We start from the raw sequence: 14,722 nt of genomic DNA on the forward strand, positions 1-14,722 counted from the left end.
TGAGGGGTGCTAATTCACACAGCCTCTAAACTTACTAAATCTACCCACCATAACTTACGAGACTAAAACTCTTTATCGTTTCAAGCGGAACCCCTTTTTACGCATGCCACAAGCCCTTTGGGATTAAGAAGTTTTTAGGCAAAATTGCAAATGTATGCCTAGAGGTGTAAAAAAAACCAGTTTGGACTCAATAAACCGATACCCAACCCGTTCCAAAATTGGTTTAAAACCAGTTTGGCCAAAACCGGTTTGTAACCAGACTCAACCGGAAGGTTTGACACCAATCTATATTCTTGTTCTTTGAAATCGGTTTATAGCCCGAACAGGTAGTAAAAAAACGGTTAAAACCATTTTCTTTATTGACACCAAACCGGTTCAATAAGTTTGAAGTTTTGTCTTTTAAAACCGTTTCGTAACCCGAACTAAACCGATTTGTAACATTGGGCTTTCAAACCAGATCGGTCCATAAGCCGGGCTGGTTTGGGATGAACCCAATTTGCAGTGTTATAGAAATCATCAGTCGCTAGTTGGCCGGTGAGTGTGGATAAACGATTAATCGGGATTAATCGGATCGGACGTTAATGTATAATCTTCATTTTATATATACACACATTTTTATATGTAATTTTCAGTTTTATATATACACATACACATTTTGGTCGGAATCTCGTTGGAAAACGCTAAAATTGGCAGAATCTCATTGAAAAATGCTAAAATTGGCCTGAATCTCATCATAAACTGCCAAAATAAACTGCCGATTTTGGCAGAAACATCACCAAAAATCGCAATTTTGGCCGGATTTGACCATTGACCTATTAATTGGCCGAATTACTCAAAATTAATCAGTGGGGTGAGGACTAACGATTAATCGGGAAACAATCCGCACCTAGTCGGGATTTTTGCAACACTACCGATTTGCACATATGTATAGCCAAACATTGAAGTCCAGGTAGAAAATGGAAATATGCAAAACTAATCTCATAGTTTGATGTCGTTTTTTACAGCCGGTTTTACAACCCGATCGATACGGGTTGCATAAAAAGAGAGATGGGATTCAGTCATATTTTAAGGGTAAACAAAACATAAACCAAACTCTATGCTCTCTAAGCCTTTTCAAAACATGTCTACAATGATACACTCATCCTCACCTTTGACCTGCCCATATATTCAAGGGTCAGATCTTAGTATTCACATGGTCTTCAGACCAATTTATTAGAGAAACAAATTACAAACTTATGTCGAAACAAATTATACGTAAACCTGATTAGTAGGTGTAGCCCTTGACGAACATTCCTTTCTTGGCATCATCGCTTTCACCTTCGGCTGAGTACTTTCCAAGCTGGGCCAGCGAGTTTGCTTTCGCACGCGTCAATAATGCCTTCTGGGCTGCTTCAACGTTCTCGGGCCGCCCTTGCCATGCCTGGAGTACAGAGTTTTGAAGGGCCCGAGCATATGAGAAAGACACGTGCCATGGGTTCGGGCTTTGGTTCATTGCGTGTAGGTTTAGTGTAGCTTCCATTTCAGACTGTCCTCCTGACAAGAACTATATAACCACCATTTCAGTTAGAAGTTAAGACGTGTTGAATTATATGAAGTTTAAAAATGTGGTTTTATTTTAAATGGTACCATGATGCCTGGAACTGCAGGTGGGACCCTCCTCTTGAGCATGGTGAGTGTATATTTAGCAACGGTTTCAGCGTCGGCTTTTTCCTTGTGGTCGGCGCCTGGTGTGACCATGCTGGGCTTAAGCAAAATTCCTTCAAACAAAACATTGTTTTCTGCTAAGTAGTAGAAAACCTCGGACCAAACTCTTTCAGCTACTTCAAGGGTCGTGTCGATTGAGTGGTCCCCGTCAAGAAGGATCTCGGGCTCCACTATTGGCACCAACCCGTTGTCCTACACAAAGAGATCATGATAAGAAAGAACTGAAAATCATAATTATAATATTATTATTAGCATAAGATGTTAAGTAACGAACCTGAGAAATAGCAGCATAACGTGCAAGTCCCCAGGCAGCTTCTTTCACAGCCAAAGCAGAAGGGCCACATGGGATGCTGACAACAGTTCGCCTAGAAAATAAAATACAATGATGATTAATTAATTGGTACGATGTCATATGTTATCTGCACACTTATTTATGTAGGATGTTCATGGTCCGAATTTTCATGATTAAAATACTCATTGCTCCATATTCCAAAAATGATTTATTATACATTGCTACATGTGTGTGTATACATATGTGTGCACGCGCGTGTGTGTGTATATAGGATTAAGATCATTTCAAAACTTTCAAATAATTTAGGAAATTCAGAAACTCTTAACAAACGATCATTTTGTTTATTTATTTTATATGTTTAATAATATTATTAAAAGGAAGTTTTGTCATTTGTTATATAATAAATGACAGAACTACCCTTATATAATATTCGAGATATAGAATAAATAATGATTGTTGTCAAGAGTTTTAAATTTCTTAGATTATTTGGAGTTCTGAAATGATGGGCAGTTTTAACAGAGTTTTAACAGCCGGTTCCAAATTTCAAAAACGCCAACCCGTGAAATCCAACTGTTTGAATATCAAGCGGGCCAAACCAGCTGACTTGCTTTGATTTGGGCAGTTTGGCCAGTTTCAAAGGTGTTTAACACCTCTACTTATTATGATAAATTTGTCTCACCACTTGGCAAAACGAGCTCCTTGTTTGTAGTACTCGGCTGATCTAGAAGCCAACCCGTCTAATCCTTGGCACCAAGATTCATTGTTAGATCCTGGAAGTGGAACCAAACCCTGTTTGATCATATTTAAATACATAACAACAAGAAAAGTAAACATTTAAAAGAAAAACTTGAAGCGTTGAGTCTACCTTATCAACTTTGATTCCCGGAACAATGTTCTGCTCACGCAAGCAGTCAACCATTTTCTTTCCATCTGTAGTTGACTGAAAAAGAGTTTCCTCAAATAGGATGGACCCTGAGATGTATTGACCCAAGCCCGGTGTGGTCAACAGAAGTTGTCTGTAAGCTTGTCGGTTGGCCTCAGTGTTGTCTAATCCGATTGATGCTAATCTCTTACCACAAGTTGCATTTGATTCATCAATTGCAAGGATACCACGACCCGGTGACGCAATTGTTTTCTAATCCAAAAAGAAACAACAATGATTAAGCTGTTAATTATAGATATTAACTGATTGAACTGAATCAATTAAACAAGTAGTCACTTTTACATAAGCAAACAACGCTTATCAATATAGACACGCAAACATAGAGAATGACACACAACTGGTTAACACTAGTTCATACAACTTAATCACTTAACGGCTTAATTTTGTAAAAGTGTCCATATTTTGAACCTAACGCATCAATAATTGAATCACAAAATTCACAAACAACAGCTCAAACAATGGTTGAAAGAGTCTATCTTTTAAATGATACATGCTTCGCTTCAAATGATCAGAAATATCATTACAAAATCAGACTCAGGTTTCCGAATCTCATCAAGTCCATTCCTAATGCAGGGGTGCAATCAAGCCAAACTACTGAAGATCGCCAGATCGGATCAATAAAAAGCTCAAAATGAAACTTCAATAAGGCTCGTTTAGTTATCGAGCCTGAGTTCCAGCCTTGTATGGGAAGATTGTTTAGGCTAGTCAACTCTTAACAAGCCTAGTGTAATTTTAAGTTTTAGCTCTTTTGGACTTCTATGTATTAAACTATTAATTTCACACCACACAGCCGAGCACACGAGCTTGAGCCGAGCTTAGGTTCGTTTTTAAGTTTATTTTTTTCCAAAATATATAAAAGAAATTAAAATCGTATATAAATAAATTAAATAATAAAATAACAAAACAATCCGATCTCGGCCCTTAGAAAAGACCTCGAAACGAGCCAAGCTCGAGCTAAATCCAATCGTAACTAAACTAAACTAAACCCTAACCCTAACGACAAGCACAACCGTTCTATTAATCAGATAATCCATACACAACATAATTCATTTCAATTCAATTCAAAGCAACAAGCCGAGCCAAGATCAGGCTCATTTATTGTTATTTTTTTCCAAAATATAAATAAAAATGAATTAAAATGTGTATAAATTATTTAATAAATCATAAGCATGCCAAGCCAAGCCTGAGCTTGAGCTTTAAAAAAAAAAGCTCGAATCGAGCCGAGGTTGAACTCAGATTCGGTTCGGCTCATTTGCACTTCTAGCAACCAGTGTCCACCTAACAACAAGCACAACCGTTCTATCAACCAGATCATACACACCACACCACACCACAACACAACACAACACAATTCAATTCAATTCAATAATAAACAACAGTAATATAAATATAATTAAAAAAGAAGAAGCTTACAGCGGTTTTAACAAGCTCTTCGGAGTACGATCCAGCACGAATAACTGACACACGAGTAACGGCAGGCGATCCGGACCGTTGACTGAAGGATCGTTGACCGATCCACGGTGAAGAAGATGCGTTAAGCTTCACGAAGCTTGCAGACGCCATTGAATTGTGGATCTGATTGATTGAATATAGAGTTAGGGTTTGTGTTGTTTATAGAGTGTGTGTGATCTCGGAGTGTCCGCCGGTGATGACGGAAGAGTTTATATAATAATAATAATAATAATAATAATAAGACGAAGGTGGCGTGCGGAACTAACTAGTGTATAGTAGTAGTAGGTGGTGTCACTTCAACATCTCCAAAAGACGATTTTACCCCTCTATAAGTTTTGGTTCATGGTAGTGTGAAAAAAAACCCGAATCCGGAACCGCTTTTTTAATACCCAGGATTTTAATACCTGACCCTATCCGTAGGGTACGGATAGGGTATGCATTTCAATACTAAAACCCGAAACCGAACCGAACCGGATTTTGTACCCGGTAATACCTGAAAACCTGAACCGGTTCCATACCCGGAACCGGGTCTTTCCAATACCCGAAAAATACCCCTAAAAAGTGCAAAATTTAAAAAAAAACCCAATATATACCCGGAAAAAAGCCCGAAAAAACCCAAAAATACGGTTTTTTCAATACTAGAAAATAGGGTATTCAAATACCGGTTTTTGAATACCCGGTTCTATACCCGACCCAAACCTGATGCATAGAGTATGGTTTTTAGAGACAATACCCGGACCCGAACCCGACCCGGTTATTACCAATACCCGATTTTCCAATACCCGGTCATACCCGAACTCGATTCCATACCCAAACCCGGGTATTTGAAAAACCCGATTTATGCACCTCTAGTTCAGGGTAATAAAATTAAGGGATCGGGCCCGTATAGACGGGGAGGCGGAGAGGTCGATCGAACTCGGCCCGATCATCCCGAAGGTCCATAAATTTGAAACTTCCTTTATATATGTATTAGGTTCAAATTATCAATTTTATAGCCTAATTATTATATACGAGTTATCAAATATCTATTCTATTTAAGGTCCGAATTTATGATTGTCTTCGGCCCAAAATAATTTTAGTGATTTCGAAGACCACCATAGAGGGGATAGAATGAGAGCATTACTAGCTTATTCCTTAGCATGTCCATATAATTACACTAAAAACTTTTATCTTATATTTTTTTCTTTGTTTTTAGTAGTAATATAATTTCTTATACCTTTATAATTTTCTCTCTACTACATTCACAACTGCTTTTAAAAAATATTAAAAGTTACATGGTAAGAATAGTGAAATCCATATTCAAATTTCTCGTATAACATTTTTTCTTTCCTGTACTCATAACCACCCGTAACTATACCATATATGTAAGGTCCCGAACCCGGTAGCCATACTTTAACGTCGGATTTACTCATGAACGCCATTCTTATAAATCAGAGTTATTTAAAACTTTCGCGGAACATAAAACATCAACCAATCGTTACAAAACATTTGATCTTTTTTTTAAAACCATAACATGAAACATTATAATTAAAACAATATTTCTCTTCCGTCTTCAGATGTCAGCCGTTCAATCCATGTCACGTGCCCTCCTCATGCTAGCTCATTAAGCACATTTACCTACGTGTATACTAAAAGTCAGCTACGCTGAGTGAGTTCTAGTTAATCATACATCATACCATACATACAATTACATTCATATACATACATATCCGAAGATACATATTAATATCTTAACCTTGTATAAATATCCATAAGAGGAACGTCACATAATATTTATTAAAAGAATCATGGCTATTGCCCATGCTATATATTCTCCATAGAAGGACGCTCTATAAAAATTCTCCATAGAAGGACGCTCTGCATACTTCCATAGAAGGAACATCATATATATTTCCATAGAAGGAACTCAATGTTTTCCATTTAAGGAACATTATGCTTTTCATTAAAGGAACACTGTGCTTTCCATTAAAGGAACACTACGCTTTCCATTAAAGGAACACTATATATATTATCCGTAGAGAGAACTCTATGCATAATTTATTATTTAAAAATTCTCCATAGAAGGACGCTCTGCATACTTCCATAGAAGGAACATCATATATATTTCCATAGAAGGAACTCAATGTTTTCCATTAAAGGAACACTGTGCTTTCCATTAAAGGAACACTACGCTTTCCATTAAAGGAACACTATATATATTATCCGTAGAGGGAACTCTATGCATAATTTATTATTTAAAAATTCTCCATAGAAGGACGCTCTGCATACTTCCATAGAAGGAACATCATATATATTTCCATAGAAGGAACTCAATGTTTTCCATTAAAGGAACACTGTGCTTTCCATTAAAGGAACACTATGCTTTCCATTAAAGGAACACTATATATATTATCCGTAGAGGGAACTCTATGCATAATTTATTATTTAATATCCATATAAGGAGACAATCACTATTCTTGGCAATACATGTAATATCCGAATATCGTTCACGTACTACCAACATAACGTACATACATCATTCATACATCATATATATCAGTCATATCTTTAACTACCACCTGGCGATACATGCAATATCCGAAGATCGTTCACGCACCATCAAGCAACCATCATACATGAATTATACAAGGCATACACTTACCACTTAAGGTAAGTGTATTAACTATCACATCGAGTATGTACACAACCCCGAAAACATAACAAGGAAGTGGGGCTAGAAACTCACCTGAACTCGGTTACTTCTTCCGTTAGTGGTTACTCCTTTCTTTGGTTGTGCATGGCTAACTGTATAACAATTACGCGCATTGATTACTATCACTTTCCATATCGCATTTCTAGTTTAATTGTTACCCTCAACGAATGGGGGTCCGGGGGCAACGCCCCTGGCAGCGGGGTTCTAGGGGCGGCAGGCCCTAGCAGGGTCCAAGGGGCAGAGCCCCTGGCTGGGGTCGAGCTGGCATGTCAGTTTGGAAAAATTTTATTTATATTAATTGTCTTATCACATTTTCCATTAGGATTTTAAATTATTATCTAATTCGCCATCTCATTTGCTATAACGAATTAAGTCTAGTTCGTTATCAGATCGCACTCTAATTCGTTATCAGATCGCACTCTAATTCGTTATCAGATCACACTCTAATTCGTTATCATATCACATTCTAATTTGTTATCCGCTTCGTTGTCCTGATTTGTTAGCTTAATTCGCTATCTTTCTGATTCGCTAGCTGATTCGTTATTCTGGTTCGTCATTTGATCCTGACTTGATTCGTTATCTAAACATAACGAATTGGGTGAGCTGATTCGTTATCTGGACATAACGAATGGGTGAACTAATTCGTTATCTTGCCATAACGAATTGGTGAACTGATTCGTTATCTTGCCAGAACGAATTAGCTAATTAATTCGTTACCTTAACGAATCACATCAGTCTTATCCAGATCTTTGACTCAAGGAGTCAAAGTCAAAATCGTGAAGAACACACGCAGTCAACATTTATTAGATCTGCGATTAAACCTTCGATCCTTAACGAAATATCATGATTTAGGTATCAATGAACTCAGAATCACCTCACCTACAAACCCCAACCCAATAATCATCCAAACATTTGCGTTTACATGGTGCGATTTATGTATATATATTACGGGTTTTCATACTAACAATTAACCTATCAAACTGTAATGGATTTCAGTAAGGTTTGCTTCGTTGGATTCATTTTTACCACATTCATACAGATCTAGGATTTCCTAAGCGAATCCGGACCTAAATGAACAATTTCTAATTATATATGTACCTTAAACGAGTCGGTTTACGAACACGGTTAAGCCTTGATGTTGTTTTGATTTGTCACGACGATCTAGCACCAATGGAGTCGGGTTTCCACCTTCGGATCTTGGCTCGGGATATTGGATAAGGTTTGTGTGTGTTTTTCAAGGTGTAGGCTATGATGTAGAGATGGATAAAAATAGAAATGATTAGGGTTTAAGGAGCATTTATACTCCCTTAAGCCCATGGACCTAAGGTCCATCTTTCCCTTTTGGTCCATAATTAATTCCATCTAAAAAGTCTACTCATCCTATCATATTTTACTATTATTATTAACCGAACGGAAAAATTGGGATGTTACAATATAATTTACAAACTCACTCACATAAATAAAGAGAACGGGCTAATAATGCTCTGAGAGAAGGAATATAATTTCTTTTTTTTTTATTTGGTTGACCTATGAAAATGGAATGAATTATTACTTATTTATTTTATGTTGTTTTGTATAGAGAATGTAGAAATGAAATAGAAATCATAAAAACTCTTATCTCAAAATATTTTTTTTACCAAAATAAAAGTTGCAATGGTGAAATTGGTCATCGTGCTTATGGTGGCAACAGTGGGACCACAATGGTAATGGTGGTGGTCCAGTAGTGGAGACGGTGGTGACGTGTTGGTGGTAATGTTGGGGTCAGATGGTGGTGGCGATGGTAGTGGGATCATATGGTGGTGGTGTTGAGAAAGTATGGTGAAAGAGAATGAAATGAGAAAAAAAATTAAGGGTGTGAAAATGAATTGTTTTGATGAAATGAGATTTCCTGTATAGTCCAACTTCATATGCAACCACCGTGGAACCACCAAGTATTCTTCTCCTCAACCTCCGCACCGCTATACCCACTATGAAGACAATCCCAAACCTCCAAATCTTTTTCACTAACCATTTCAATTTCATTGCTATTTTATACACTCCTCGGCACTTCCCTTTCTACAACACTTGCAATGTTAAACTAAAGTTGAAGCGTCGTATCACTTGCAAATTTGAGGTTGAATCGTCTCCTCATATGTAAATGAAGGGTTGAACAGTCGTATCACTCAAGCCCTGCATCAACACCTCCTACTCACAAAAATGTAATTAAAAATTTGTTTTCCAATATACCTTTTTCTTTTTCTTTTTGATCTTTCTCCCTCTATGTCACTATGTGTATACTATATATACAAAACACTTGTCCCCGTTATGCATCTCAGTTAGTTAAGAAAACAACCTAGAGGCCGTAGGTTCGAAACCAATTATAAGCGCCAATCATATTGCATCTAAGTGAACAATACCTCTCACCTAGAGGTTGTAGGTTCGAACCTAGTCTAGCGTGAGCCGGTTTGCATGTCCGGAACAACACTTTTTTTTTTGGAACAATATATACAAAATACTTAAAGGGTGTGTATATTTACATTTTCAAAAACATAAGGGGGTAACTTGTATCCACATTAATAAAATAAAATCAAGCGCATGATTAGACCACCACTGGTGTAGTTTTGCTAACATGCACCATATAACTAAATTTGTACCTACCAATATCATTCATCAACACCAACAAATCAAACCTCAAATTACATCAAAACACAAAAACAATAATGGGTTCAACTGCTTTGGTCAATCTTCACCTTAACACAAACAACTGCATCAAATGTTTAGTTTCAAGCACAAATCTTTTGGCTCAAAAGAAGAAGAAGACTCATTTAAGCATGAGGCAAAGAAACAAGGGTAATATAGTCATTTGTTATTCTCGGTTTCCTCCACCTGAGGATATAAGAGATATGCAAAGACAGCTTGGGATTGGTGGTGGTGGGCCAGTTGCTGTTGAAGAACAAATTAGTAAGTTTATTATTATTATTATTATTATTATTATTATTATTATTATTATTAGTAGTAGTAGCAGCAGCATCAGCAGCAGCAGTAGTAAGTTAAAACTGTAATTCTTGGTGTTTATTGAAGCAAGTTGAATACTTTTTGATGGATGAATCTTGAAAAAGTTGGATGCTTTATTAAGTTTAAATGAGTGAGTGATTGATGGTGTAAACTAGTGGTGTGCGTGGTGCGGTTTTGGGTTCAAACCAAAACCTTTTTTTTAGTTGCTGAAGAGCAAACTAGTAAGTAAAAACCCTTAAAATTTTTTTTTTTTTTGAATTATTGTTATTGTTAATGTGTTGGGATTAGGGTTTTTTTGGTTTAAGATTTATATAGTTGGAGAATGTGTGATGGTTTTTGGTGTATTATGATTCTTGTAGGCTAGTTTGTTGTTGGTTTGATTGATCTTGGTTTATTGAAGTAAATTGAATACTTTATTGGATGAATCTTGAAAAAGTTGGATGTTTTTTCTGGCAATTTTGAGCTCTTTTTTCTAAAAGCTCGAGCTCGGCTCGTGAACCATTTTTGAAGCTTGGGTTTGGCTCGTTTATTATTTCCTAGTTATTATCTCCTGTATTACAAGTTTGTTTTACATTATTTGTTTGTAATATTTATATATTTTTTAAGATTTTAATTTTATTTATTGTAAGGAAGTTAATAATATACTTAGGATTTGATGATGAAAGAGTTTCACAAATAAATGAGATGTTATAACCCGGTTTAAAAGCTATTTGGGTTTGTTGAGACCCATGACCCGCTTATTTATTTTACTATAAAATTGTTTCTTAATTATAAATATTTTTTTTAAAAAAATTGGATATTAATTTTTAGTATATCACTATTTTATAGGATTTTCATATCAAATATTTGGTGAGATTAAATTTTAATTTAGTGAGATGTTATAAGCCGTTTAAGGCTATCTGGATTTGGTGAGACCCATACTCGTGAATTCGGGTCAAATGCGTGAGAATCCTCCATTTACAAATAAAGCAATCTGGTAGTTTGAGAAAATGTAGGGAGGTTTCGTTTATATATATTTAAGATTAATTAGTTTATATACGTTTTTAATTATTTTTGCATAATTTGAGGAAAAACTTAAACAAGCCTAAGCTTGGCTCGAGCACGTGTAGTACCTTAAGCGAGCCAAAGCTTGGCTCGTGCTCGGCTGTGGAGTGTGAAATTAATACATAGAAGTCTAAAAGAGGTCAAACTTAAAAATACAAAAGGCTCATTAAGGCTGAACAAGCCTAAATGAGCTTCCCATATTAGGTTCAAGCTCAGGCTCGATAACTAAACGAGTAGCTCGCTCGGATCGTTTCGAGGTTTTTATCAATCCGATATCGAGTAACATGTTGGATGGTTTTCTGGAAATTTTGTGAATTTGATACTTGATTGAAAGAGTGATTAATGGTTTCAAGAAGTTAATCTTTCTTCATTAAAATGTTTGATCTGTGTTTGTTCATTTGTTCTTCCTCTATATTGATTTCGTGTTTTTAAAAATTTATTTTCCTTAAGAATCTTCATATGTTTAGATATTTATTTGAATAATAATCGAAACCGTTTGGAGTTGAGACTATATCTTTCTTAAAGTTTGAACTTCTATAAATCATATGTTAAACCATTCAATACATAACTAATTTTAAGCATAAAACCGCAAGAAATGCAACATTGAAAATAAAAATCTTCATTTCTCCACATTCTTTAATCTTTATGTTTTTTCTCACTTTCATGTATTAATCTTTTTTTTTTTTTTTTTTTTTTTTGTGATTATGATTGTAGAGGTAGTTGAGGAGGTAAAACAAGATACACAAGACAAGGGTGCAATTTACAACTTTTTTTGTCCGGATAAAGAGCTGTTACCGGAAGATAAAGAAATGAGTGTTTTTGATCATCTTGAAGAACTGCGAGAGCGGCTTTTCGTGTCGGTTTTGGCAGTTGGAGCCGCGATCGCAGGGTGTTTTGTATACTCGAAGGAGCTTATAGTGCTTTTAGAAGCTCCTGTTAGTAGTCAAGGTGTTAGATTCTTGCAGTTGGCTCCTGGAGAGTTTTTCTTCACAACTTTAAAGGTTAGTTTTGTCATGTTTACCCTTTGACTTTTTAGGTCAAACAAGAATATACCCTTTGACTCAGAACTGTGTGTTAGGTTGACCCGAAACATTTTTTTTTTCAATTTTTTTAGATTAATAAGTAGTGCAAAGTATGATTATGTAAATCATATTATTTCTTTTGTAAGTCTTTTTTTTAAAAAAAACATTTTGGGTGTCTTTCGACTCGTTTCCGTTTATGCTAATTTTGTAATTTGACCCGTTAGATAAGACATAACCCGAATCAAACTATTCATATGTGAATAAGTTGAAATTGCTACCTCTAGCTATAGAAGCGTATTTTTTATCAAGAAGTTGATAAATTCGTCTGAGAATTAGTTCGTTTGACTCTAAAAGTCAAAGCTCACATTTTTAATGGTTATAACTTATGACTATATATACTCATTTCATAATAATTGAAAATCAATTGTGTTATACGGCGATTCGTTGTCATATAGTTTTATTTTCAGTCAAAATATTATGCTAAACTTGATGAATTAGCTCTTTAACCATCAAGGTTGACATTCGGCTCGTTCCCTTTTGAGCTGACTTTTTAGCTTGACCCGTTGTTAAAACATAACCCAAGTCGACCCATTCATATACACACATAGAAATTGCCACCTCTAGCTATAGAACCATATTTTCTTATCAATATATATATATATATATATATGATATATATATATATCAATATATATCAAGAAGTTGTTAAAGCCATCTCAAAGTTAGTTTACCTGACCGTAGAAAGTCAAAGTTCGCATTTTTATCATTTTTGTTAGACGAGAGTATCCATTGTTATAAAAACAAATATCAATCTTGTTACACGGGTATTCGTTGTTATAAAGATTTCACTTTTAGTCAAAATTCTCTAATAAACTCGTTGAAATCATCACAAGATTCAATCTTTAACCATCGATATATATATATATATATATATATATATATATATATATATATATATATAAATATCAAGAATATCAAGAAGTTAATAAAGCCATCTCAAAACTTGTTTACTTGACCGTAGAAAGTCAAAGTTTGCATTTTTATCATTTTTGTTAGACGAGACGAGTATCCATTGTTATAAAACAAATATCAGTCCTGTTACACGGGTATTCGTTGTTATAAAGATTTGAACTTTAGTCAAAATTCTATAATGAACTCGTTGAAATCATTGCAAGTTTCGATCTTTAACCATCAAGAATGTGAATTTATGCTTGCAGGTATCCGGATACTGTGGCCTTCTATTAGGAAGCCCGATTATTCTGTATGAAATCATTGCATTTGTTCTTCCGGGATTAACAAAATCAGAAAGAAAGTTTTTGGCGCCAATTGTTCTTGGCTCATCTGTACTTTTTTATGCGGGAATCGCATTTTCATACTCGGTTCTCACTCCGGCTGCCTTGAATTTCTTTGTTACGTATGCCGAAGGTGTCGTTGAATCGTTGTGGTCGATTGATCAGTATTTTGAGTTTGTGCTCGTGCTTATGTTCAGTACAGGACTGTCTTTTCAGGTACTTGAATAATAAATACCGGGGTGTGAATTTCTGACACGACATGAAACTTACACGAGATTCGTGTGTTTGAGTTTGGTCTAAACGGGTTCGGGTTAGTTTGGGTCGTGTTAGTGTTGACCTGGGGATTCGTGGGTTGACCCGTTTGATTTTTTACTTTTTGTTGAAATGCTTTTTGTGTTGTAAAGTTTTTTTATGTCAGGATTTAAAAGATAAAAAGGAAATGAACCTCAATTATATAGAATAAATGTAAATATTTTAAATGTTAGTTTTTTTTATTTGTAAATTTGTACTTTTAAAGTATTAATATGCTAAAAAATTAAATAAAAAAATTGGGTTAAACGGGTCATGTCCACGTATTCGCGTCAACCTGCTGATTCGCGGGTTGACTCATTTAATTTTTTACATTTTCTAAAATGCGTTTTGTGTCGTAACTTAAACTGATTGAGTTTTTTTATGCCAACATTTATAAAATAAAAGAGAAATGAACATTATTAATTTAATTTTGATTTTGAAACCGACAGGTTCCTGTGATACAGTTACTGTTAGGGCAAGTCGGTTTGGTGTCTGGGGATCAAATGTTGTCGATATGGAGATACGTGGTGGTCGGTGCAGTCATTGCTGCTGCTATTGTAACTCCTTCGACCGACCCGCTTACTCAGTTGCTATTGGCGGGCCCGCTTTTGGGTCTTTACTTTGGTGGTGCATGGACCGTTAAGTTTATGGGCCGGTAACCTGTCCGGTCCTGATGATGCATTGACTCTGAACTCTGAAGTCACTTGTAGACAGTCGGCTGTCCGGTCAGGGTTCCAAAAGATGAATTAGCATGTTAGTTAAAAGACTTGTCATTTTGTTGTAATCTTTATGTTGTAATGTGGAATCGGTGTCTTATCGGTTTGATGGTTCAAACGGGTCCAAAAATCAGATGACTGTAGTTAGTCTTTGTTGTTTTGCAATAAATATAAGTTATAATTTCATCAATAGATGATATGTTAGGATAAGCTGGAATCAAGTCATTATCACTCGCGTTTTTGGCTATAGCGCGTCTATATACGTCTTAACAGAATACAA

The 14,722-nt window shown here is 35.5% G+C and overlaps 2 protein-coding genes across 2 annotated transcripts; one reads left to right on the top strand and one right to left on the bottom strand.

Moving 5' to 3' along the window:
• Positions 1 to 1,083: 1,083 nt before the first annotated feature.
• Positions 1,084 to 4,636, bottom strand: LOC143597652 (fructose-bisphosphate aldolase 3, chloroplastic). Its single transcript, XM_077076090.1, has 6 exons — positions 4,353 to 4,636; positions 2,862 to 3,131; positions 2,676 to 2,785; positions 1,979 to 2,069; positions 1,627 to 1,896; positions 1,084 to 1,543 (listed from the first exon to the last, which is right to left on the bottom strand). Exons 1-6 carry the CDS (start codon positions 4,500 to 4,502, stop codon positions 1,265 to 1,267), a joined length of 1,170 nt encoding a protein of 389 aa, XP_076932205.1. The 5' UTR covers positions 4,503 to 4,636; the 3' UTR covers positions 1,084 to 1,264.
• Positions 4,637 to 9,664: 5,028 nt separating this feature from the next.
• Positions 9,665 to 14,716, top strand: LOC143597653 (sec-independent protein translocase protein TATC, chloroplastic-like). The gene is made up of 4 exons (XM_077076091.1): positions 9,665 to 10,023; positions 11,836 to 12,122; positions 13,361 to 13,651; positions 14,176 to 14,716. Exons 1-4 carry the CDS (start codon positions 9,783 to 9,785, stop codon positions 14,383 to 14,385), a joined length of 1,029 nt encoding a protein of 342 aa, XP_076932206.1. The 5' UTR covers positions 9,665 to 9,782; the 3' UTR covers positions 14,386 to 14,716.
• The last annotated feature ends 6 nt before the right edge of the window (positions 14,717 to 14,722 follow it).

This window comes from Bidens hawaiensis, unplaced genomic scaffold, assembly GCF_021521415.1.
Source record: "Bidens hawaiensis isolate Kalapana, Puna unplaced genomic scaffold, B.hawaiensis_p1.1 tig00048819_1, whole genome shotgun sequence".
NCBI classification, from domain to species: Eukaryota; Viridiplantae; Streptophyta; class Magnoliopsida; order Asterales; family Asteraceae; genus Bidens; species Bidens hawaiensis.